At 52.5% G+C, this 25,759-nt stretch overlaps 4 protein-coding genes across 4 annotated transcripts; 3 read left to right on the top strand and 1 right to left on the bottom strand.

Annotated features, from left to right (window-relative positions):
- The first annotated feature begins 54 nt into the window (after positions 1-54).
- Positions 55-1,433, top strand: CATSPERZ (catsper channel auxiliary subunit zeta). The gene is made up of 5 exons (XM_074231165.1): positions 55-217; positions 484-751; positions 853-926; positions 1,012-1,078; positions 1,255-1,433. Exons 1-5 carry the CDS (start codon positions 128-130, stop codon positions 1,344-1,346), a joined length of 591 nt encoding a protein of 196 aa, XP_074087266.1. The 5' UTR covers positions 55-127; the 3' UTR covers positions 1,347-1,433.
- Positions 1,434-1,791: 358 nt separating this feature from the next.
- Positions 1,792-6,829, top strand: ESRRA (estrogen related receptor alpha). Its single transcript, XM_074231162.1, has 7 exons — positions 1,792-2,115; positions 3,526-3,880; positions 4,320-4,436; positions 4,550-4,678; positions 4,779-4,946; positions 5,052-5,321; positions 5,682-6,829. Exons 2-7 carry the CDS (start codon positions 3,541-3,543, stop codon positions 5,933-5,935), a joined length of 1,278 nt encoding a protein of 425 aa, XP_074087263.1. The 5' UTR covers positions 1,792-2,115; positions 3,526-3,540; the 3' UTR covers positions 5,936-6,829.
- On the bottom strand, positions 6,776-7,808 carry TRMT112 (tRNA methyltransferase activator subunit 11-2). Its single transcript, XM_074231164.1, has 4 exons — positions 7,684-7,808; positions 7,488-7,589; positions 7,136-7,228; positions 6,776-7,030 (listed from the first exon to the last, which is right to left on the bottom strand). The coding sequence occupies exons 1-4, from the start codon at positions 7,759-7,761 to the stop codon at positions 6,923-6,925; spliced, it is 381 nt and encodes a 126-aa protein (XP_074087265.1). The 5' UTR covers positions 7,762-7,808; the 3' UTR covers positions 6,776-6,922.
- Positions 7,809-10,262: 2,454 nt separating this feature from the next.
- PRDX5 (peroxiredoxin 5) lies at positions 10,263-13,117 on the top strand. The gene is made up of 6 exons (XM_074231163.1): positions 10,263-10,426; positions 11,611-11,745; positions 11,984-12,115; positions 12,217-12,255; positions 12,610-12,671; positions 12,871-13,117. Exons 1-6 carry the CDS (start codon positions 10,280-10,282, stop codon positions 12,974-12,976), a joined length of 621 nt encoding a protein of 206 aa, XP_074087264.1. The 5' UTR covers positions 10,263-10,279; the 3' UTR covers positions 12,977-13,117.
- Positions 13,118-25,759: the final 12,642 nt, after the last annotated feature.

The raw sequence follows: 25,759 nt of genomic DNA, 5'->3' as shown, positions 1-25,759 counted from the left end.
GTGATGAGCGGGATGGGACTAGTTGCTAGCCTTCCGGGTGACCTTTATTATTAAGTGGTAGGGTCCGAACTCCCGACACGTGACTCCAGCCCAACGTATTTCGGGCTCCGTCCGTTGGGGAGCCAGGATGGAGAAAGGAGGCCCCCCCCAAGCTGCGCAGGTCCCAGCCCAGACGACAAGAGAGGCTCCTCTGGCGAGAGACAAGCAGGCCTTGGATGTAGGTCTTTGCCATGTTCACAAGCGGAATGTTGTGAGGTTTCCCTTGGGACCCCTAGCCCCCAAGCCTCGAGCTGCCCCACGCTCGGCCCCAGCCTCCGCCTCACTCTCCTTTCCCCTGCCCGCGTCTCCCGGCCCGTTCACCTCGACATCCTCCGCGGGATGGCCGCCCCCTCCAACCTCCTCACTGGCCTCAGGACCCGGCCAATGGGGCGGGCCGGGCCGGGGTTCGAGTCCCCGCGGCTCCCCCTCTCCTCCCCTGGACAGGAGTCGGGAGGTTTGCAGCAGGAAAGCCCCGTGGCCCAAAGGAAACCGGATGAGCGCCGGCCAGTGAGCAAAATGTCCCACCTGACCGAGGACAAACTGAGTCAGTTGGACAGCAGCATGGACTCGGCCTCGAGCAAGGTGGTGCCCTTCAACTCGGACTTGGACTCAGTCCTTTCCGAGGCCTCGGAGACCGTCCGGAAGCGGGAGGCCCCGAAACTCAGCCCGCCGCGCCCAAAGGGCCTGGGCAGGACTTTCCCCAGAAGCTTCGGTCCGTGGCGGCCCGGGAGGGCGCCCCTCGCGGGGCGGGGCGCGGGGCCCAGGAGGGCCTGGGCGTGCTCATAACGACCCTCTTGTCTTTCCCCATCTTAGCGGAGACAGTGGAATCCTTAATGAAATCGCGGGATGCCAAGCACCACGCCTACTGGGCTGACCTGCAGAACCGGGTGCGTGGGGCCGGGGGCTGCCGGGGGTCTCCCCTCTGGGGCCCCGAAGCCCGCGTCTTAGCCGCTGTCTCGCTTCCATCCCCAGCTGCCCCTGCCTCTGACCACCCTCATGGAGGAGGAGGCCTTGGAGATCCTCACCAGGAGCCTGACTAGTGAGCCGTCGGGGGAGGGGGCACCCGATGGGGGCGGGGTGTCCCGGGGGGGGGCGGTCACTGCCATTCTCGTGCTGAGTGAGGGGCAGGAAGGGTGGCTGGGGTCGAGTCCCGCTTCCCGCGGGCTGGGGAAACTGAGGCCCGGCCCCCGGGGCCGCCTCCCGCCGCCCGCCCAGGTTACCGCCGGGGGATCGGCAAGGACCACAAGCTGACCCAGCAGCTGCAGCAGCACGTGGAGCAGCTGCGCCAGAACCTGGAGAACCGCTAAGTGACCCGGCACCCGGCCCGCGGGAGCCCCGCCCCGCCCCGCCCCGCCCCGCCCCGAGAAATAAAGGCGCTCCGCCCCTGCTCCGCCCGCCTGACTGTCTGCGCCTGCGTGCGACGCGCCGAGGAGGGAAAGGGGAGGGGCCGTGCCCGGGGCCACGTGACGGCGGCGCCCCGCCCCGCGACCTTCAACGGTCACCGCAGTGACCTTGGGCGGCGGTGCGCCCCCGGCGGGCTCCGCCCCCATCGCGGCGCGGCCCCGCCGCCCGGCGACCTTGAGTGACTTTCGCCCGCGCCCGCCCCCGCGCCTTATATGGCGCGGCTCCCGCCCCCGGGAGGCTCGCCCGCGCGCGCCAGGCCGCCAGCCGCGTTTGCCGCAAGTCCCGGCCTCCCGCGCCGCCCGCCGCCCCGCCCCCGGGCCCCGCCCCCGGCCCGGCCCGGCCCGGCCCGCGGCGCCTCGGAGCTCCCCGCCCGGGGGCGCGGCTGGCGGGGAGCGAGGGGCCTCGGGCGCGCGCCCCCGGGCCAGGCCCCCGAGCCCAGGTTTCCAGGAGGTGGCCGCCCCGCCCCCGCCCCGCCCCCTGGCCCCGGAAGCCCCGCCCCCGGGCTCCCCGCCTCGTGCCGCGAGGCGGGCTGGGCGTAGCGCAGGCCCCGCCCCCGGGGCCCTGCTTTGCATACGCGCCGGGCCGGCCCCGCCCCCGCTGTCAGCTGGAGGAAGCCGAGTAGGAAGCGGCCGCGATGTCCTTTTGTGTCCTACAAGCCGCCGGCGGCGCCGAGTGAGCCACGGGCCGGGCCGGGCTGGGCCGGGACGCGGCGGCGGCGGCGGCGGCGGAGGCGGGGCCCGGGCCGGGCGGCTTCCGTCCATCGGCGCGCAGCCCCGGCGCCGCGGGGCCCCCATGCCGGGCCGGTCGCTGCCGCCGCCGCCTCCGCCGCCGCCGCCGCCGCCGCCGCCTCCGCCGCCGCCGCTGCGGAGCCCCAGGTCCGGGGCCGGGCGGGGGCCGGGCGGGCGGGGCCGGGCCTGGCGGCCGCCGCCATGTGCGGGCCCGGGCTCCCGCGGGGCGCCGGAGACACGTGGGGGCGGGGGCCCTCCCTCCCCGGGGCCGCGCGGGCTTTCTGGGTTAGGGGTCACGGCCGCGGGGCGGGGGGATGGCGGGCGCGGGACCGCCCCTCCCTGGGTCGGGCTGCCTGGGGGGAGGGGTGGGGTGCTGGAGGAGCCAGGCCCCGCCCCTCCCCCTCCCCCTCCCCTCCCCTCCCCGCCCCTCCCCCTGCGGGCCTATACAGCCAGGTGAGCGGGAGGGCAGGTGAGTGCGCAGGCCCCTGGGGGGAAGGGAAGTTGGCACCCCTTGGGTGGGGGCGGGGCGGCGACCCCCACCCGCCAGAGAAAGAGGAGGGAGGGTGTGCGTGGCCTGCGCCCCGACTGCTCTGCATTGTCGGAGACCCGGGAGTGGGTCATATCTAGGGAGTTTGGGGGCCCCCCCAGGCCGGCAGCCCATGGGGTGCTGAAGGTCGCAGGCTTATCGCTTTGACCCGGGGCTCAGGATTACTCACACTTGAGGGCCAGGGAGGCCCCCTCCCTTCCTGGGGAATGGGGGGGGGCAAGTGCTTGAGTTTCTCTGGGGTCTTTTCTCTGCCACCCCTCCCCCCAGCCTGGTTCCATGGTCCTAGCGAAGGACCTTTCTCTTTCTGGGAATAAAATTCCTTTGGACTCTGCTCCCTGCCCCCTTTCTTCCTTCTCTCCCCCCCTCCTCCCAACCCCCCCAGGTTCTGGCTGGGTGCCCAACTATTGGGCAATCAGGATGGATGACTCCCCATCCTCCTCCGGGAGCCTCTGGCCACCCTGGCCCAGCTAGAGGCATCCTGGAGGCTTGGTGGCTCGAACCCTGAACTGCAGGGTAATCCAGGCTTTCCTACCCCATCTGTGAAATAGAGGTTTCAGATCAAAAAGTCAAGGTCCTTCCAGTTCCCACCCTTTGTAATTCTATGGTCCGGTGAGATGGCGAGACGGGTCCGTGGTTTGCTCCTCGGTTGGCCGTGCCCGTGAAGGGCCTCTATTGGAGTGACAAAGGGCACCCGTGATACTTCCCGTTGGCATTTCCCCCAGGCGCCTCTCGAGCTCCGATCCAGGCCTCCCTGGAGTTTTCCAGGACCTTCACCCATTTCTGTCTTTTTTCTCCCTCTCCCACCAGGTGATTGGCAGCACCATGTCTGGCCGCGAACGGGGGTCGGAGCCACTCTATATCAAGGCAGAACCTGCCAGCCCAGACAGTCCTCGGGGCTCCTCCGAGGCTGAGCCCGAACCCCCACCCGCCCGACCTCCCGGCCCTGCCCCAGCTCGGCGCCGACTCCCCGCGGGCCGGGAGGAGGATGAGGATGGGGAGGGCCCAGGGCTGGGTGAGAGGGGCAGCGGTGGTGGGGGCAAGCTGGTGCTGAGCTCACTGCCCAAGCGCCTCTGCCTGGTGTGTGGGGACATAGCTTCTGGGTATCACTATGGTGTGGCCTCCTGTGAGGCCTGCAAAGCCTTCTTCAAGCGGACCATCCAAGGTGAGCTCTTCTCCAGCCCCCTTCTCCTGGGTCCCCCAGAGTGGGTGGGTTTGGAGTCAGCCTTGCTGCTTGCTGTGCAACCTTAGCCTTGACCTTCTGGTCCCTGCTTTCTTTAAAATGAGGATCTGACATTGCTCTCATTGTCTGATTCCACCCAAGACGACATGGGTCCCATCTGACACCCTTGTCGTCTTTGACGAAGCCGAGAAGGATCCTGCCGGGAGGGCTGCTCCGCTCCCAGATGCAAGGGGTCTTGGGCTCATGAAGCATGCTGGGAACGACAAGGGACTTCCCTTAGCTCTCGGAGCTATTACAAGTCATAACTCGGGGTCCTGGGGTCATCATCCCCATATAGATCTGGGGAAACTGGCAGATGTGTCTCCTGAGTTTGTGGTGGGGCAGCTGCCTGATATGAACACCCCACCTCTTGCCTTGCCAGGGAGCATTGAATATAGCTGCCCAGCCTCCAACGAGTGTGAGATCACCAAGCGGCGGAGGAAGGCCTGCCAGGCCTGCCGCTTCACCAAGTGCCTGCGGGTGGGCATGCTCAAGGAGGGTGAGTGAGGAGGAGGAGGAGGAGGAGGAAGAAGAAGAGCCAGGCCTGAGGGGAGGGCCTTTGAGGCCATCTCATTGGACTTACCACACTCTGCCCCATCTCTCCCTTTCCAGGGGTCCGTTTAGACCGGGTCCGGGGCGGACGGCAGAAATACAAGCGCCGACCTGAGGTAGAGCCCCTGCCCTTTCCGGGACCCTTTCCCTCTGCTCCTCTGGCACAGCCAGGGGGAACTCGGAAGACAGGTGAGGAGCTGCTTGCTGGGCCTGGGGCCAACCTGGTCCCAGTGTGGAGGGCTCAGCAGGGACCAGGTATGACATTGCCCACCTCAATCTGTCCCTGCAGCTCCCGTGAACGCCCTCGTGTCCCACCTGCTGGTTGCAGAGCCGGAGAAGTTGTACGCCATGCCCGACCCAGCAGGCCCCGATGGGCACCTGCCAGCTGTGGCCACGCTGTGTGACCTTTTTGACCGGGAGATTGTGGTCACCATCAGTTGGGCTAAGAGTATACCAGGTGAGGGGGTGCAGCAGGGCCATCCCTCACAGCCCTGGTTCCCCCTTGGGTTCCCACCAGGCCCTGGCCTTGAGCTCCTCACTCATTTCCTTGCCTTGGTTGCAGGCTTCTCTGCCCTGTCCCTGTCGGACCAGATGTCGGTACTACAGAGCGTGTGGATGGAGGTGCTGGTCCTGGGGGTGGCCCAGCGCTCACTGCCCCTGCGGGATGAGCTGGCTTTTGCCGAGGACCTGGTTCTGGATGAAGAGGGAGCCCGGGCCGCCGGGTTGGGCGAGCTGGGGGCCGCACTCCTGCAGCTGGTTCGCCGCCTCCAGGCCCTACGGCTGGAACGGGAGGAGTATGTGCTTCTCAAAGCCTTGGCTCTGGCCAACTCCGGTGAGAGGCATGCAGAGAGGGGTGGGAAGTTGAGGAGGGCCCTCGTCCTTCCAACAGCTCTTGAGCATAGGCTGACCCGAAGGGAGCCTGCTGGGGGTCCCACAGAGGGGGAGGAGCCGTCCACAAGACCCTTTCCTCCTTTCCCCTGCTTAGCTGCTTGCTGGCATGGGCCAGAGCTAGGAGAGACCTCAGGAACCATTTGAGCTAGCCCTGAGGTAGCTGAGGCAGGTGGCTCCAGGCCTAGCTGGCTCTTGGGAGTTGGGAGCCATATTCTCTCTTTGGAGTCTCAGCTTCTCCTAGATATGTGGAGGGAGTTGGGGCAGCTGGGCCGCCCCCTGAGCCGAGCCCTTCCCTCCCCAGACTCCGTGCACATAGAAGACGCCGAGGCCGTGGAGCAGCTCCGGGAAGCCCTGCACGAAGCCTTGCTGGAGTATGAAGCCGGGCGGGCCGGCGGGGGGGCCGAGCGCCGCCGGGCAGGGCGGCTGCTGCTCACTCTGCCCCTCCTGCGCCAGACGGCGGGCAAAGTGTTGGCCCATTTCTATGGGGTGAAGCTGGAGGGGAAGGTTCCCATGCACAAGCTTTTCCTGGAGATGCTGGAGGCCATGATGGATTGATGGGGGGGGAAAGATGTTGATCTTGTGGACATGTGTTGGGGGGGTGCTGGCAGGACCGGCTAGGGTGGGGGGGAGGGGGTTGAGCCCCAGAAGAAGCCCAAGGGAGGGCATGGGCAGTGCCCACAGCCTGCTGGCAGTGCCAACAGCCCATGGGAACCAGGCCCATGCCCACCCCACTCCCTTCCATAGGCACTAGAGGAGCGAGGCTAGGCAGTGCTGCTCCAACTACTAGGGGAAGCACTGCCCCTTGCAAGCCATAATCTACCCCCAGGGTCGGGGGGGCCTTGTGGAAGCCATAAAGGGGGGGCTGCTGGGGAAACTGTGGTATCAGGGGAGAGGTAAGAGATCTCAGGGAGGGAAGGATTGAAGGGCCCCAGCTTACCCTTCGGTTAATGCTCTTTGCTGCTGCTTGGCCCGTCCCCAGGGGCCTGGCTCCCCCCTCTAGCAGAGCCGGGGCTGGAGAGCAAGGACCCCTGAACCCTTCCCTCCTTGCCATTTATACCGGGCATTATTACTGCCCCGAAACTCCAATCCTTCTCCACCTTTAAAGCAATAAATCGGAGCTGGTTCCTCTCTTCCTCTCCCCAAAGCACCCCTGGAGCTGGGCCAAGGGATGATCCCAGAAGCCTGGGGAGGGGAGGAAGGGGGGCCACAGCATCTACTCTATCCCCTGCATAGCAATAACACTATATTTATTTTTAGGGTTTGGACTGTGGGAGGAGCAGGGGCCACTGGGGTAGGGCCTGGGCCATCTCCTCCCAGGACTGAGTGGGGGAACAGAGCTGTACAGAGACTCTATTTTAATGTATATTTGCTGCAAAGAAAAAAAGAAAACACGCGTTCAGTTTTGAACCTTTAATGAGGAAAACGAATAATAACAGCAATCATACCATTCCCCAGGGCTCTGTGTGGTCTGGGGGCCCGTGGTGGGAGGGAAGCCTGGGTGAGGGACAGTAAAAATGGACGGGGGGGGGCAAAAGTGGAGGCCTAGGAGGTGGCCTCTTCGTCACTCAGCAGCATGTTGGGGATGCCTCGGCTGATGGGGAACAGGCGTCCGGATTCCGGGCACTGCAGAGTGCCTTCCACCACCTCCACCTGCAGGACGACAAGGCTGGCAATCACTAGCGGCCGTGCCAGGCGGGTGCCCTCTGCAGACCGGGGCCGTGCCGCCTGGAGGCCAGGCCTGGCCAGGACCCTCACCTCCAGCAGGACGTGGTGCACCTTCCTCAGAAATTCCTCGTCCTTCTCGTAGCCCTCGGCCAACTGCTTGGGCAGCTCCGACGGGTGACCCAGCTGCAGGGAGGGCACAGACAGCTGGGGGCCCGGGTTGGGGCCGCTCCTGCCCCCCTTAGGCCAGCGCGGGCCTGCCCTCGGGGGTCCTGCCCCCGCAGGGCGCCGAGGGGCTGGGGCGCTGTCCGGGGTCCCTGGGCCCCGGTGGGGGGGGCCCTTCTCTACCAACCCCGCCACGCCCCCACGAGGCACCCCGCGGCGGGGCCCCTCAGGCAGCGCTTCGCTGGGGGGGAGGGGAAGGGGGGCGCGCGTGGGCGCTCACGCTCTCGGCTGCCTCCACCAGCGCCGTCCACTCCATCTTGGGGATCATGCGCGTCACGAAGTCCGGGTTGAAGTCCACGGGGCTCACGCGGATCTCGGTGGCCTGGGGGGGGGGGTCGCACCGGGGTTGTCACGCGGGCCGCCGGCCCGGCCCGGCCCCTCTCCCCCGGCCCCCCGCTCCCGTCCACCTGGAATACCTGGATACGCAGCGGGAAGCCGCGGGGCCCCACCCCACGCACGTGGGAGCTCAGCAAGTTGTGGGTCAGCAGCTTCATCCCAGCTTGCGCGCGCAGCCGCGGCGGGACAGGAACCGGAACTGAGCCGCCGTCACTTCCGTCTCTTCTCGCTTCCCTTCCCCCTCGGACCGAAGACCCTTCCCCCCCCATCCCGGGCCCCTTCCGGAAGAGGTGGGACGCCCTTTCCCAAACCGGATGTTGCTGCCTCCTCACGGCTTTTAGTTCCGGAAACTTCTCGTTTTCCCGCCCCCAGGGCCAAACCACACAGGGAGAGCCAGATGCGCATGCGCAGATGCCTCCAAGCCGGAGCCCGGGGCGAAGCTTCCTGATACTGCAAGAGGGCGGGCCCAAGCGCGGGTTGGGCGGGTGCGCGCATGCGTCCTCATACACCGGGCCTCGCCTCCGCCATGCTGCAGGTGCACTTCGGGGGCCTCCACGTCGGGGCATGCGCGTTGGCTCCTAGGTGGCGGAGTGAAGACTGCGGGGAAGGGGGGAAGCGAAGACGCGGTCCCGAGTTCGAATTCTTCCTGCTGGCCATTTGGCCCTGAGCCGTACACTGTCCCCGTAACGGGATAGCTGCTGAGTGCAGCCCGGGGGGAGGGGGGCGCAGCGCAGCCTGAAGGACCCCCGCTCGCTGCAGTCTCCTTACTTGGAAGATGCTGCAGAAGGAAACGCGAAACCCCTCTTTGCCAAGAAAGCCCGACCTGGGGTCCCGGGTGGGACATGACTGAACTCGGCCGCCAGTGACTGCCTGGGTCTGACCACGAGGCTCCAATAAGGGCAACTGGGGGTGCGGTGGAAAGAGCCCCAGCCCTGGAGTCAGGACCTGAGGTTCTAGCCGAGTGACCTTGGGCAAGTCACTTCAGGCTGACTGCCCCGCGGCCGGTGCCAGCTCCAGTCCTGCTTCCTCTCTGGCCACCGGACCCAGATGACTGGAGGAGAAAGTGAGGCTGGGGGCTTAGCACAGCCCCCACTCCTGTGTTCCTTGTGGCATCTCCTCCCTGATGTCAGGAAGCACTAACATCACATCACGTTGCCTCCAGGGGCAGATACAAAATGGTGTCCAAAGCTGCTCCCAACCTGCTGGTCTTTGATGCAGGGGCAGTGACCTTGAAGAAGACCCTCCCTCTTCTGACTCAGCCTGTCTGAGCTGCTTCTCTTCTCTTCTCTTCTCTTCTCTTCTCTTCTCTTCTCTGCCTCTCCTGGCTTTCGTGCCCCACCCTTCCACTGCTTCTCTCCAATTTTTCTGGTGCCTAGTTTGTTTGCTGTCTTGCCCCATTGGATTGTAAACTTGGGGAGAGCAGAGATGGTCTTTCCTTTCTCGGTATCTCAGTGCTCCACACAGGGCCTGGCTCCTAGCAGGTTCCTCAGATTTTGTCTAAGAATTGGGCACAGGGGACAGCACGCAAAGAGAATGTTGGGGTTTGCACCACCATAATATTGGGGTTGGCACTGGTCTGAGAAAGAATTCATGAGACGAGGGCTCTCTCTCCCAGGCAAGTTGGCATTGAAGTGGACACTGCTGGCACAGTGGTCTGCATTGGGAGATACTCTAACAAAGAGGCATCTGACATACTCTCCTTTATGGAGGGGAAATAGAGGAAGGAAGAGAGAAGAAATGATCTCAGACATATGATTGTGGGTCTGGAGGTCAGAAACTGGCACTACCAGAAGGACAGACCGTTTTATTTTCAGATTTTGCAAGGCAGTGGGGTTCAGTGGCTCGCCCAAGGCCACACAGCCAGGTCATTATGAAGTGTCTGAGGCCGGATTTGAACTCAGTCCTCCTGACTCCAGGGCCGGGGCTCTAGCCACCCAAGGATAGCCCTTCCCATAGTTACAAGGCATGCTTCTAATACTCCAAGTGCTGCTTCTCGGACCTTTGCATAAGGTTAAAAGATGACCCTGTGGAGACCCCGGAAGGACACTTGGAGGAGGCTCCTTGGCTGGGGCTCGTCTCAGGACCGGAAAGGTGGGAGGGATCGGGCCGGGGCAGGAAGGACTCTGAGCACAAGGCGCAGGATTCGGGGCGGCTCTTGGGGCACCACTGCAGCTCTGTGGGGCGGGGAGGGTCCGGAGAGGCTGAATGGAGGCAGCGGGCCCGGCCCGGCAGAAGCAGGCAGTGGAGAAGCCGCGCAGCAGTGTAGAGGGGCGGAGGGGCCGGGGAGGCGGCGCCGCGGGAAGGGCCGCTGCCAGGGGGCTGCGGGGAGCAGCCCGGGGGGCTCCGGCCCTCCCTCCGCCGCGCCGCGCGTCCGTCACCCCTCAACCGCTGCGCCGCTCCGCGGCTCGGGCCAGCCTGGGAGAGAGAATGGCGCGGCCGGGCCAATGAGCGGCGAGCTCCATAGGGCCGGGCCCCGCCCCCTTCCGCGCTCCGCCAATGAGAAGGCGCGTCCCTTGCCTCGAGGCCGCCGGCCGTCCCGTGGAGGGCCCGCCCCTCGCTTCCCCATGCTCGGGAGCTGAGTGGCTCCGAGCCCCCTGGCCCCGCCCACACGTAGATGAGGAGCCCTGCGGGGCGGGGCCGCGTCCGGGGGCGGGGCCGACGCGGAGCCGGGCGGGGATGGGGCCGGCCGGGCTGCTCGCCCTCGGGCGCCGCGCGGGGCCCGCGCTTAAAGGGGCATCGGGAGCAGCCTGGGCCGCCCAGAACTCCCGAGTCGCGGCGGTCCGGACCCTGCGCAGCGCACCCGCAGCCATGGCCCCGATCAAGGTGAGCCTCGGGCCCGGGCCTCGACTTTGACCTTGGCGGCCCTTGCCCTCTGACCCCAGCTCCGTCCCCCGCGTCGACGACCCACTCGTGGACTGATGCCCTCAGGACCCTCCGTGGCAGCGACCCCCTCCCCCTCGGGGCCTGGTCCCGCCCACCCTCCGCCCTTGGCGGCCGCCTCCCGGTGGTCTGGGCTGGCACCCGGGGGCCCTCGGTCCGCAGTGTTCCAGCGGCTGCCGGGGGCAGGGGGTGTCCGTGCCCGCAGATGGCCCCGAGCGCCGCCTCGGACAGGCGAGGACGCTGAGGCCGGCAATCTTCCCGGCTTTGCAGGGGAGAGTCGAGGGAGCGTGCCGCAGAGCCGCCCTGGGGCATCCTGACCTGGTTTAGACTCCTGTCCCCGCCTTCATCCGGCCTAGCCTGGGCATCTCCTGTCCAGTCTGTCTCTGGGCCCCATCCAGTGTAGCCCCGACCCCCCAGACCAGTGATTCGGGTGGTAGAGGCGCTTCCAAGATCCTAAATGCCTAAATCTCCGCAGTTCTCCCCCACCACTAGTTACTTGGACAAATAATTAATGGTTTTCTTTCCCCCAGTCTGTCTCTGGATCAAATTACTGCCTGGCCTATCCGTCTCCCTCTGACCCTTGAGGTTGAGATCAGTTCTGTGTGTGTGTGTGTGTGTGTGTGTGTGTGAAAAAGAGATTTAAACTGTGTTTGGAGACATGGTCCCAATCGTTTCCCCTACCATTCTTCCCAAAGCCAGATACTCTGGTCCCCACCGGGCCACAGCATCCTCCAGGGGACTCTACGGGGCAGCCCCCAGATGCTGGCCAGACTAGGGCCTCTTCTTTCCAGACTTCAGCCTTGCTGCCCCTCCCAACTCCATCCCACTCTTTTCCCAGAACACAGACTTTGCTCTTGCCCCACAGAAGCTATTAATTCGGATTATGCAACACCTACTTGGTCACAGAATAAACTCCCAAGTCCCCAGCTGTCTTCTTTATGCCCAAGGCAGAGAACCTAACTTCCTGGAAATTTAAACTCTCCTTGGATGGGGACGGGCTGTGGACAGGGAAGGGACCAGGAAACTGTCCTGGGGAATTTCCCTTCACAGTCCCAGTTTCAGAGGCTGACTCCCCATCAAGGTCCGGCATCTTTCTAACTCTGAGCTTTCTCCCCCCCCCCCCCCAGGTGGGTGATGCCCTTCCCTCTGTGGAGGTATTTGAGGGAGAACCAAGCAAGAAGGTGAACCTGGCAGAACTGTTCAAAGGCAAGAAAGGGGTGCTCTTTGGGGTCCCCGGAGCTTTCACGCCCGGTTGTTCCAAGGTAAGGGAACGATGCCTAACAATAAAGAACTAGCTCCCTTGGGGTATTGAGGTTCCTATCACTGGAGAAGGGATGCGTCCTTGTTTTGGGGGTGAAGTACAGTCCCTTTCCACTCTCTGGGTAGAGAAAAATGACACCATTCTGAGGAAGGGGTTGGAGGAACTGGGAGGAGGGAGAAGGAAGGGTGAAATAGGAGAATAGGATATGGGCTGCTAACCCTTGTGTTCTCCTTCCCCAGACCCACCTGCCTGGATTTGTGGAGCAAGCTGATGCCCTGAAGTCCAAGGGGGCTGAGGTGGTGGCCTGCATCACTGTTAATGATGTCTTTGTCGCTAGTCAGTGGGGCCTCTCACAAAAAGCTTCAGGGAAGGTGAGACCCTAGAAGAGGGAGTTTGGACTGGGGTGGGGACTGATTAAAAGGAGGGGCTGAGGACAAAGCTGACACCCCGCTCCTCCATCTGCTATCTCTAGGTTCGGCTTCTGGCTGACCCCACGGGGGCCTTTGGGAAGGTAAATGTTTGCTATCACTTTTGGGGACTAATGTGCGAAAGAGGAGGCAACATCACAGTTGGGAATTGGGGACCCTTGGGGCCTGGCTCAGTGCTGGGAGAGGCAGGACGCAGTCAGGTGATTTGAGGTCATATCCCAATTTGATCACAGTCACTTTCTAGCTGTGTGATGGCAGGCCCATCCCTTCTCGTTTTGGGGTCTGTGAAATGAGAGAGCTAAACGAAAAAGTTCCTAAGAAAGCAAGGCTTTGGCCACCAAGTGGTGGTGTATAAGGGACCAGTCTTGGAGGAGGGTAAAGCCTTGGTGACCTTGGCCCTCTTCCCCATTTGGTCATTTCCTTTTCCACTTTTACAGGCAACAGATCTGTTACTGGATGACTCTCTTGTGTCCCTGTTTGGGAATCGTCGTCTGAAGAGGTGAGGTCTATAGAACCTTCTGCTAGGAGCCCCTCCCAGACTCTGATAATCCCCAGCCTTGCCCCTCTGGGTCCTGCATGTTCCATGATGCCACTTCCCTCATTGACCTTTGTAGCCACTCCCAGGCTCTGACACTTCCCAAACTGTGTCCCCCAGCATCGCGTGTGTTCCCTGACTCCCTGTGACCATCTGTCTACAGGTTCTCCATGGTGGTGCAGGATGGTGTTGTGAAAGCTCTGAATGTGGAACCCGATGGGACGGGGCTTACCTGCAGTCTTGCCTCAAACCTTCTGTCCCAGCTTTGAAGCCAGTGTGAGACCAGCTCTGGGCTCTGGGCTTTCTCCACAGGGAGGCTTAGAAAAGAACTGCAGAATCAGCATGGAGGCTGCTACCTTTCTGGGCAACACTCTTTGAGATTCTGCAATAAAATATTTCAATATTCTGTCTCTCAATTCTCTTTTCTGCTTTCTTTGTCTACCAGGTGCCATCTTGGGGTCTGCCCTCGGGGAGGCTACACTCTATGGGACATATTGGCAGACCAGCCATGTATGGAGTCATACCCATAGGTCATAAATAGAACAGCAGATGATGTGGGTAGCAGTGCAAGTGTGGGAGTTTCTTTTTGGTGTGGGGATCTTGACTGGCAAATGGAGGGTATTTTTAACTCCTGGGGGATCCACTCACTGCCAGCTCCTGGGTACAATCTTTTTTTTTAAAATTATATAATTATTTTATTTGTTTTCCAATTCCATACAATGGTAATTTCTACCAATCATGTTTTTTTGTGAGGTTTAGAGTTTTATAATTTTTCTTCCCCCTCCCCCCAGCAGAAGGCAATTTAATAAAAGGCTTTCTATTTGCATCCGTGATAGTATAGATTGAAATTCAGTGTGTTCTGAGAGAAGAATCAGATCCTAAAGGAAGAAAGAAAACATTAGAGATAGCATAACTATGTAATACATTAAGACAACTTCTAAAAATTGAAGTTTTGGTCTTCATTCAAACTCCACGGTTTCTTCTCTGGATACAGATGGGATTCTCCATCCTAGGTCCCCTAAAATTGTCTCCTGGCTCCAATTTTTTTTTTAAAAGGCTGCTCAGAGGGTGGCTAGGTGGTGCAGTAGAGCACTGGCCCTTGAGTCAGGAGTCCCAGAGTTCAAATCTGGCCTCAACACTTAATTACCTAGCTGTTGTGGCCTTGGGCAAATCACTTAACCCCATTGCCTTGCAAAAACTAAAAAAAATAAAAAAAGGCTGCGCAAAGTTTATTTGTTTCTGTTGAGAGTAAAGTAAACAAAAGTTATTGAGACTGCTGGAAGCACATGGGTGATTCATGTAGTAAAAAACCCAAACTGGTTTCTTTTGCTTGATTTTTGGTGTTTTGCTTTTGTTTTCCTTTAAAAAAACCACACACACACAACACAATTACTTCTCCACTTGAGCAGCCTGTCTGTTCTAAGGGAATAGGTGGGAGAGGAAAGGGGAGGGGGAAATGGGCTCTGATGCCTAGTACACTTCAGAAATGGGCGGATTAGCAAGGAGGGTTCTGCTGCTCATGCAGAAGGCCCCGTGTTGGTTTTCCTGGGCTCACTGACATGCTGCTTCCTCATGGCCTTCTGAGCCAGGTCACAGGTGATCGTGCCATGAAACCTGGAAAGTCCCTGAGTTCTCTGGAGATTCCAGTACAGTTGTCACGAATGGATGATTCGACTTTCCAAAGAAGAAGCTTGTGGCCTGGGTCTGATTTAGAAGACCTGGATGGTGGGGGAATCACTTCCCCAGAGTATTCAGCACTTCCACAGGAGCTGCTGCTGGAAGTAGAACCCAGATACCTTTGGTAGTAATCATGGGTTGCTCCAAGTGAACCGCTGGACGGGATTGCTGCCATGCTGTTTGTTCTTGTGGTGATGTAAACCTTAGTTATACCAGCTCCAGAGCAGCCCCTGTCAGGCAGAGGGCGGAGGATCCCAGGTGACCTGGCTCGGGGACTACAAAGCCCATTTGTAAAGGAAATCACAGGAGGAAACTCCATGGCATCAGAAAATGTAAGAGTTCTTTGGGTTTCTCCTGGGTACAATCTTTTTTTTTGTTAGGTTTTTGCAAGGCAGTGGGGTTAAGTGACTTGCCCAAGGCCCCACAGCTAGGTCATTATTAAGTGTCTGAGGTCACATTTGAACTCAGGTCCTCCTGACTCCAGGGCCAGTGCTGTGCCACCTAGCCGCCCCTCCTGGGTACAGTTTTAACCAGTGGGTACCTGACTTTGAGGAAACAAGGCTCAGCTTGACTTGTTGGGGAGAGGAGTGTCCTCCAGTGGCCACACACTGTTGGTTGCACTTCTGGAGCCTCTGGACCCGTGTGCATATTTCATCACTCACCTGATCCCATTCATCTTTCCCCTGGGTCTAAAAGACAGACTTGGAACTCCCAAATCTAAAAAATGTTCCCTCCATCCCAGCTGACCCTTGAAGAAGTGGCATCTCCCCAACAGGGGTGCCTTTCTCCCAGCCCTTACCCATCAAGCCCTGTTCTCCATCTTACTTCAGGTCACACTACTTGGTCCAAACAACTTATTCCACTTTCACAAATAAGAGCCTCATCTCCACAGCCACTGGACCCTTTTCTGTCCTTATTCTTGATCTCTCTGGGAATCTGTCATTGGTCCACTCCCTTTTCTCTTGGTTCCTTTGACCAATCATGTTTTTTTGTGAGGTTTGGAGTTTTATAATTTTTCTTCCTCCCCCTCCCCCTAGCAGAAGGCAATTTAATAAAGGCTTTCTATTTGCATCCATGATAGTATAGATTGAAATTCAGTGTGTTCTGAAAGAAGAATCAGATCCTAAAGGAAGAAAGAAAACATTAGAGATAGCATAACTATGTAATACATTAAGACAACTTCTAAAAATTGATTCTTGTGGTTTCTCTTTAGCTCTTGTGTGTTTTTTTTTTTGCAAGGCAATGGGGTTAAGTGGCTTGCCCAAGGCCACACAGCCAGGTAATTATTAAGTGTCTGAGGTTTGATTTGAACTCCTGACTCCAGGGCTGGTGCTCTATTCGATGCACCACCTAGCTGCCCCACCAGCATCTTGTTTTTAATCTTACAGCTAATTCTGAAAGTCTTTCCTTCTCTTTGCCATGCCCCTCAATGAAATTGAGCCCTGCTTTTTAAGAAAGACCATGAAGTCAAAATATCTGATATAGTGACTATAGCTGTTGAAGTAAACAGCATTTGGACTATGTGGCCGCCTTCCTTTATACTTAGAGAAGAGAGATTTGTTTCATTAGCTATTGATTCTCTGTTTCTTTATTAGATTTTCAGTTACTCAAGAGCTGGGTTTCCTTTTAGGGATCTTATTAGATATTTCAGATTCAGAGATATTTGTTAAGATCCTACTTTGCCAGGCCTCCGGTGCTAAGAACTGGAGATATAGAGAGAAGGAAAAATATTCCCTGCTCTCAGGTAACTTACATTCTTTCTTTTATTAGAGATTTTATTTATTTTGAGTTTTACAATTTTCCCCCAATCTTACTTCCCTCCCCCCATCCTCCACAGAAGGCAATTTGTCAGTCTTTGCATTGTTTCCGTGGTATACATCAATCCAAATTGAATGTGATGAGAGAGAAATCAGATCCTTAAGGAGGAAACAAAGTATAAGAGAGAGCAAGATCAGACGATAAGATATCAGGTTTTTTTTCTTCTAAATTTAAGGTAATAGTCCTTGGTCTTTGTTCAAACTCCCCAGTTCTTTGTCTGGATACAGATGGTATCCTCCATTGCAGATACTCCGGAATTGTCCCTGATTGCTGCACTGATGGAGTAAGCGAGTCCATCAAGGTTGATCATTGCCCCCATGTTGCTGTTAGGGTGGACAGTGTTTTTCTGGTTCTGCTCATCCGGCTCAGCATCAGTTCATACAAATCCCTCCAGGCTTCCCTGAATTCCCGTCCCTCCTGGTTTCTAATAGAACAATAGTGTTCCATGGCATACATAGACCACAGTTTGCTAAGCCATTCCCCAACTGAAGGACATTTACTTGCTTTCCAATTCTTTGCCACCACAAACAGGGCTGCTAGGAATATTTCTGTACAAGTGATGTTTTTACCCTTTTTCATCATCTCTTCAGGCTTTAGACCCAGTAGTGGTATTGCTGGGTCAAAGGGGATGCACATTTTTGTTGCCCTTTGGGCATAGGGGAACTTACATTCTAATGAAAACAGCACACAAACAATAAGTTAGTTATATACAGAATGATTTGGAATTAGAATGAAGGGGAACCAGGCAAAGCTTCCTGTTGAAGGTGGGATTTTATCTGGGACCTGAAGGAAGCCAGGAGGTGGGGATGAGGTTAGTGAGCCTTCTGGGTGTGGAACTCAAATATCATTTCTTTCATGAAGCCTTCTCTTACCCTTGTACATAAATGCTTTGTTGGCTGTGATGAATGAACACTTCTAGGAGATTTATAATCAATTTTAGTCATTCATGTTGGCAGATAATTACAAGAGTGATTATAAATGACTAGAAACTGAGGTTATTTTTTCTTTGTTTGGTTTTCTCACAGCCTTTGTCTGAACTTTATCTCAGTTTCCCTTGTAAGAAAGCCAGCTAGGTGTAATAGATGGAGCACAAACCTGCCTCTGATACTAGCTGTCAAGTTAAGGACAAGACATTTAATCTTGGGACAATAGTGGAGCACTTAATTCACAGAACTGTGGGGAAGAGCAAATGGTAGTCTGCATTTGAGAGAACCCAAGTAAAAACTGTTTTAAATTAAATCTTATTTTTTAATGAACAGAAATCTAATTTTTCTCCCCACTGGCACTGGAGGAACAGCAACAACAAAAACCCTTCAATAAATAAAGATAGGCAAGTACCACAAGTCCCCCATTGGCTGTGTCCCCAGAGGTCTGGCCCATTATGTTCCAAGGCTATTACCTCTCTCCTCTTGTCTGCTCTCTCAATGGGGCCTCTCTAATCAGAGATGGTCATTGTGTTCACATTTATTTGTTTTTATGATGTTGATAATAAAGGAGAATAATCTGTCCTCTTGGCTCTGCTCACTTCCCTCTGCAACAGGTCACACAAGTCTCTTCAAAATGTATCTTTGAAAACATCGATTTCCTTCCTTCTTACAACACCACAGGACTTCAAGCCGCAGTTTGTTCTACCCTTCCCTAATTGGTGGGCTTTCTTCTAGTTTTCAGTTTTTCTGCCACTACAAAAAGAGTTGTTGTAAATACTTTTAAATAAATAGGATGTTTTTCTTTCTTTTATCTCTTTGGGGTAGAGGCCTAACAGGGCTATTTCTGGCTTAAGGGAAATGTACTGTTAAATAATTTTTTGTGTAGCATTTCAAATTATTTTCTCTTCTAAAAGCATATAAAGGTAGTATTAAGTTAATTCTTCATCTTTTTTTTTTTGCAAGCCATGGGATGAAGTGACTTGTCCAAGGTCACACAGCTAGCAAGTATCCAGTGTCTGAGGCTGAATTTGAATGTAGGTCCTCCTGACTCCAGGGTCGGTGCTATATCCTTTCCACCACCTAGCTTCCCTGAATAATTTTTTTAGTTTAAAAAAGTTGCTTTTATAGCATTCGTTTAAAAAAAATTTGAGGTCTAACTCTCTCTCTCTCCTACCTATTTCTCTCCTGCTTATTGAGAAGGCAAGAAATGTGATATCAATTATGTGTGAAATCACGCAAAGAATAGTTCCATTTTAGCCACCCCCCCGTAAAAAAGCAAGAAAAATAAAAAAAATAAAAAAAAATTATGCTTCAATTTTCACTCGGACTCCATTAGTTCTTTCTCTGGAGGTAAATAGCATTTTTCATCATGAGTCCTTTAGAACTGACTTGGATCATTGTATTGATCAATATAATTAAGTCATTCATAATTGATCATGATACTCTTGCTGTTTCTGTATACAATGTTCTTCTGGTTCTGCTTACTTCACTTTGTATTAGTTCATATATGCATTCCCAGATTTTTCTGAAACCATCCCCCTGCTCATGTCTAATATTCTATCACAATCATATACTACAACCTGTTCAGTCATTCCCCTATTTATGGGCATCCCCTCAATTTCTAATTTTTTGCTATCCCAAAAGGAACTTCTATGAATATTTTTGTATATATAAATCACTTTCCTTTTCATTTGATCTCTAACTAGTAGGGGTATTACTGCATCAAAGAGTAGGCACAGTTTTAATAGCCCTTTGGGCATAGTTCCAAATGGCTTTCCAGAGTAGGCCAAATTATTTTCCAGAATGGTGTAGACTATTTCATGGTTCTACCAACAAGGTATCAATGGCCTGTTTCCCCACAGCCCCTCTAACATTAATTCTTTTTCTTTCTTTTTTTTTTTTTAAGAAAGATTTTATTTATTTTGAGTTTTACAATTTTTTCCCCTAATCTTGCTTCCCTCTCCCCACCACCCACAGAAGGCATTCTGCTCGTCTTTACATTATTTCCATGGTATGCATTGATCTCAGTTGAATGTGATGAGAGAAAAATCATATCCTTATGGAAGAAAAATAAATTATAAGAGATAGCAAAATTGCATAATAAGATGACGGCTTTTTTTTTTTTCTAAATTGAAGGTAATAGTCTTTGGTCTTGGTTCAAACTCCACAGTTCTTTCTCTAGATACAGATGGTATATCCTCCATTGCAGACAGCCCCAAATTGTCCCTGTTTGTTGCACTGATGGAATGACCGAGTCCATCAAGGTTGATCATCACCCCCATGCTGCTGTTAGGGTGTACAATGCTTTGGTTCTGCTCAGCTTGCTCAGCATCGGGTCATGCAAATCCCTCCAGGCTTCTCTGAATTCCCATCCCTCCTGGTTTCTAATAGAACCATAGTGTTCCATGACATACATATACCACAGTGTGCTAAGCCATTCCCCAATTGAAGGATATTTACTTGATTTCCAATTCTTTGCCACCACAAACAGGGCTGCTAGGAATATTTTTGTACAAGTGATGTTTTTCCCTTTTTCATCATCTCTTCAGGGTATAGACCCAGTAGTGGTATTGCTAGATCAAAGGGGATGCACATTTCTGTTGCCCTTTGGGCGCAGTTCCAAATTGCTCTCCAGAAAGGTTAGATGAGTTCACAGCCCCACCAACAGTACAATAGTGTCCCAGATTTCCCACAACCCTTCCAACAATGATCATTGTCCTTTCTGGTCATATTGCCAAGTTTGAAAGGTGTGAGGTGATACTTCAGAGGTGCTTTAATTTGCATTTCTCTAATAATTAATGATTTAGAGCAATTTCTCATATGACTATGGATCACTTTGATTTCTTCATCTGTAAATTGCCTTGGTATATCCTTTGGCCATTCATCAGTTGGGGAATGGCTTGGATTTTGAAAATTTTAGAAATGAGTCCTTTGTCAGAAATACTAATAATCTGGGGTGGCTAGGTGGCGCAGTGGATAAAGCACCGGCCCTGGAGTCAGGAGTACCTGGGTTCAAATCCAGTCTCGGACACTTAATAATTACCTAGCTGTGTGGCCTTGGGCAAGCCACTTAACCCCATTTGCCTTACAAAAAAAAAAAAACTTAAAAGAAAAGAAATACTAATAATCCTTTTTCTTTTTGTTTTGGTCATCTTTGTTTATGTATAAGGCATTTTGCAAACTGTAAATCTCTCTATATATTCCTGCAATAATTCTTTTAATTTCTTTAGAAAAGAAACTGATATTGGGAAAGATTGAAGACAAAAGGAAAAGGAAGGAGCAGAGGATGCTATGGATAGGTAGCTCTGGAAGGAACAGATATGAACTGGGACAGACTTGGAGAGAATAGAAAGGCTTAATGTAATATGGTCCATGGCGTGAGGACGAGTTGCATGGTTAACAACGGAAAAACTACCACAGCATTCTTTTAGTTGAGAGGCAGCATCATATTGAGAAGCAGTGTACCCAGGCTTAGAGGATGACCTTTGAGTCAGGACAACCTGAGTTCAAATAATGATTCTGGAACATCGTGGTTGGGTGACCTTGGACAAGTCACTTAACCTTTTAGTGCTCTCCATGACTTTCTAGGTGTTTTGACTAATGGAGGGGACTTTCTTATTTAGATTTTGATACTGATGAATTGGCAGGTTCGTTTCCATTATGCCAATTATTTAAGCAATTGTCCTTCCCTCCCGTTAGTTTGTAAGTTGAAGAGAGTCCTAGGCTGGAGTGCAGGACCCTCTATGGGCCATCCCCAGTTGTCTTGGCTCTTGTCTTGCCATTGGATACTGGCAATTCTGGATCAGAGAGTGAGGCTGATGACTTTGTGCAACTTGATTTCTCTCTTAAATCCAATTCACAAACCAGTCAAGACATCCCCTTGTGATATCATTTCATTGACCCTCTTCCAGAATTCAGGACAGACAACAGGACTCTCTGTACTACACAGGAGCTTAATTAGTATTTGCTGAATAAATAAACCCTCTTCAAAAGGACTGTCCTATTCACAGGGTGCGTCATCCCCCCAGCAGTGGCAGGATGACTTCAAAGTTCCGTGGTTTCTGCCCCCGTGATCCTTACTCTCTATAGGGTCCCATTTAGAATTGCTACTGAGCCAGAGCAGATCCACTCTGATCCTTGGCTCTGTTTCTCAATGGACTAAAGTGTTCCCAAGAGATCCCGCCACCAAATATCGACTTGTGTTTGCCTTGCTCAGACAGCCTCTTGGATCAGCTCTCAGTTCACCTCTCCTTGCACTGAGTGCCCCCCCCTCCCCAGTCTAAATTATCTTTGTGACTGGAGAAAACTTAGATAGTCAGGAAGACTGATCACAAAGTCAGGCATCATGGTTTGGTGGCTAAGAATACTGAGGTCAAGAGGATCATGGTTCAAATGTTGTCATTGCTACTTTTAAACAGTGAAGGAATGAGGAAGTCATGGAACCACAGGAGCTTTTTTTTTTTCTCATTTGTGTGTAACCCATGCCCAGTGTCCTAAGCTCTGGGTTACAAAGGGACCAGGGCCAGCCATCAGTACTCGGAATTTGATTTTATTTTTAGTTTTTTTTTTTTTTTTTTTGCAAGGCAATGGGGTTAAGTGGCTCATCCAAGGCCACACAGCTAGGTCATTATTAAGTGTCTGAGGCCGGATTTGAACTCAGGTCCTCCTGACTCCAGTGCTGGTGCTCTATCCACTGCACTACCTAAACACCCACTAGGGATCTGCTTTTTAAAAAAAAAACAGATGAGAAGGCTAAAAGCAGACTAAATGAAAAAATTAAAGCCATGAAAATGCTTCAAATTATTTTGATTAGAGAAATGAAAATTAAAGTAACTATGAGATACCACCTCATACCTATCAAGTTGGTTAAGATGATAAAAAAAGGAAAATGATCCATGTTGGAGAGGATGTAGGAAAGCTGAGACATTAATGTACTGTTGGTGGAGTTGTGAACTGCTCCAGCCATGCTGAGTATTTTTTTTTTTTAGTTTTTTCAAGGCAATGGGGTTAAGTGGCTTGCCCAATAGATAGATAATTGTTAGATAATTGCTAGATAATTGTTAAGTGTCTGAGGCCAGATTTGAACTCAGGTACTCCTGACTCCAGGGCCAGTGTATCCACTGTGCCACCTAGCTACCCCTTAAGATAACATTTTTTTTTAGGTTTTTTGCAAAGCAAATGGGATTAAGTGGCTTGCCCAAGGCCACACAGCTAGGTAATTATTAAGTGTCTGAGACTGGATTTGAACCCAGGTACTCCTGACTCCAAGGCCAGTGCTTTATCCACTATGCCACCTAGCTGTCCTGCTCCAGCCATTCTGGAGAGCAATCTAGAACTATGCTTAAAGGACAATACCCTTTGATCCAGCAATACAAATACTAGCTTTAGATCCCAAAGAAATCATAAAAAATGAGAAAAGTCTCACATGTTCAAAAATATTCAAAGCAGCTCTTTTTTGTAATGACAAAGAAATAGAAATTGAGGGGATGCCCATCAGTTGGGGAATGGCTGAACAAGTCATAGTATATGAATGTTATGGAGTACTCTTGTTCTGTAAGAAACCATGAAAAGACTTGCATAAACTAATGCTGAGTGAAATGAGCAGAACCAAGAGAACATTGTACATATTAACAACAACATTGTGAGATGATCAACTATGATGGCTGCAGCTCCTCACAGCAGTTGAGAGATCGAGGACAATATTGAGAGACCTACTATGGACAATGTCAACCACATCTGGAGGAAAAAAAAAACTATGGAGTCTGAATGCAGAGCAAAGCATAATTTTTTAAAAAATCATTTTAAGGCAATGGGATTAAGAGACTTGCCCAAGATCACACAACTAGGCAATTATTAAGTGTTTGGGGTCAGATTTGAACTCAGGTCCTCCTGATTCCAGGACTGGTGCTCTATCCATTGTACCACTTAGCTGTCCCCTTTACTCACTTAAAAAAAAAACCCAAAGTTCTTTTATGTTTTTCCTTTCTTTCTCATGGTTTTTCTCCTTTCCCCTTAGTTCTAATTCCTCTTTTACAACATAATTAATATGGGCAGCTAGATGGTGCAGTGAACAGAGCATTGGCTTTGGAGTCCAGAGGACAAGAGTTCGAATGCAGCCTCAGACATTTACTAACTGTGTGTGACCTGCATGGCCTCACCTCCCTGATGTCATGGCCTTCTTCAAGAATGAAGGACAAACATTATTATTATTATTAATAATAATAAGGAACTATGCTAAACACTATTGTTCATGTCCAACGTTGACCATATTGTTTGTAGTCATGGGGAGAAGGGAGGGAAAGGAGGATGGTAGAAAAATGTAGAACTCATAGATTTACAAATGGAAGAATAGTGAAAACTACCTTTGCATGTAATTAGAAAGCTAGAATAAAATTTCAATTGAAAAATAAAAAAAAATTAAAAAAAGCAGACCTATTCCTCATGGGGTCCCGATTAATGAGCTCCTTCCCTAACATTCGGATCTGCCCTGAGTGTCCTTCTTGGGTCCTTGCTAAAACCAGGAATTCTAACTAGCTCTGGTCCTCTAGTCCCTATCTCCTACCTCTTGCCCAAGGCCTTTGATCTCCTGAGTGTTTGTTATCAGTATATCTGGAATTAGGTTATCTTTTGACCTTTTGCAAAGGTCAGTCAAATGCTTCCAGCACTTGAAGTATTCTTTAAAAAATAAAAACCTATTTCCCAAGTTTGTCTCATAACTCTTTTAGAAGGTCTATCTTTCTGGTGGACCCATTGCTGACCTCCTGACCCACAACTATTTGCTGAGATCATTTTTTCTCTCTTCCTTCCTCCTCCTTTCTTATATAAAGGAGGGTTATGTCAAATGTCTTTTTGCTAGAGTGTCTCCAACTCTCAGCCCACTGTGCCAACACAGTGCCCAATAAAATGCCAGCTTACCTGAGAGAGAAACTAGGTCTTGTGAATTCTTTCTCAGGTCAGTGCCAAACCCAATATTATGGTGGTGCAAGCCCCAATACCCCAAGATACGACCTAGGATCTAGTATCTTGAGCTCAGGGTCTAGGTAGACTATGGAGTCCAGCTTGGGACATTTTTCCCTCCCATCACATCTTTTTGGCTAGTTTTACCCTAATCCAGAGTTTTCTCTGGAAAATCTCAGATTATAAAGTGTTCCATAGATACAAATCAAAAATGACCCTAGATTTTACAAGGCAAGTTAGAATTAGAATGACCTTCACTATAATTATATTATAGGAGAAATTATAACAAGAATGCAGAAAGGACTTTCAGGCTCACATAAAAAATAAGCCCACTTTTCCTCTTTCCTCACCCCAAGAGCTCATATAGGTCTCCAATCCCAAGAACGAAAATGAATTTATTATGTGCTTAGGCTGGGCCAAGCCAGTGATACAAATACAAAAGAGAGGCCATTCTTGACTGAGGGGAGTTTATATTCTAGGAGGGGAATATCACAAATGTGGGGCAGTGATGGTCTAAGAGTTTAGTTCTGGAAAATCCAAGGGATAGTGAGTGAAGTCATGGGACAGACCTTCAGCAAGCCCTTACTAGAAGTCAGAGGTCATTGATTTGTTTGCCCTTCAAGAGAAAATGGTAGAAGGAATAGAATGTATGTAGTGCAGCCTGTAAGCAGGTGGTTTGGAGCCTGCCTAGAACCTCACTGGTCAGGGCTTTGAGGACCTCAGGGCACTTATGGCATTACTATTCCCTAATCCTGGAAAATTCTAGAAAGATCTCTGACCTACCTGGCCAGCACTATCTGAATAGCTTATGGTTGTTTTCTTTTACTTTGATAAATTACAAGTTGATATCTTGGTGTACTTTCAACTGGATCATTCTCATGTAGGGTCAGAAGATACAATACAAGGATCCTTTCACAGTCTCTCTGAAGAACTTTGGAATTGATTGTAAGGCATTGGAGACGTTGGCATAGGACTGCCAGTATGGAACGTATGTATCAAAGAAGATGGTGTGCCCTATGAACAAAGCAGAATTGCACTAGCTCAGGAGAAATGTGAAAGCACAATCCACAAGTTCACAGGGGCAATTTGCGTCTGACCTGCGGCAGAGTTTTCCAAGCTCATGTTTGTCTGATCAGTCACAGTCGGACACACTGTACCTTCACTCTGACATAGTTATGTAATTTTGGTCCTCTTTGAGAATGAAGGAAAGCAACCATGTCTCATCCACTGTTAGGATAATATCTGTAAAATGCTTTGCAAACCTTAAATTTTTATGTGAATAATAACATTTATAATAACTAATATTTATGAAACATTTTTAAGGTTTGCAAAATACTTTACAAATGTTACCTCATTGGATTCTTACGAGAACTTTGTGAGATAGGCGCTATGATTACCCCCATTTTACAGATAAGGGCACTTAGGACAAGTTGATGGGGCCACCAGCTGACAAGGGTTTGAGGCAGTATTCAAATTCAGTCATTCCTGATTCCAAGGTCAGCCTTCTATTCACTCAGCAGCCTAGCTGTCTCCCTATCGCCTAATGTAATTAGGAAGTCCCCACCTCTGTGTTCTCTGACCTTCATCTTCCTACTCCCTTCAGGATCTACTTTTTTTTTTTAGGGTTTTTTTTTTTAACAAGGCAAAAGGGGTTAAGTGGCTTGCCCAAGGCCA

Source organism: Macrotis lagotis, chromosome 3 (assembly GCF_037893015.1).
Source record: "Macrotis lagotis isolate mMagLag1 chromosome 3, bilby.v1.9.chrom.fasta, whole genome shotgun sequence".
Classification (NCBI taxonomy): domain Eukaryota; kingdom Metazoa; phylum Chordata; class Mammalia; order Peramelemorphia; family Peramelidae; genus Macrotis; species Macrotis lagotis.
This window is presented reverse-complemented; position numbering and strand designations above follow the sequence as displayed.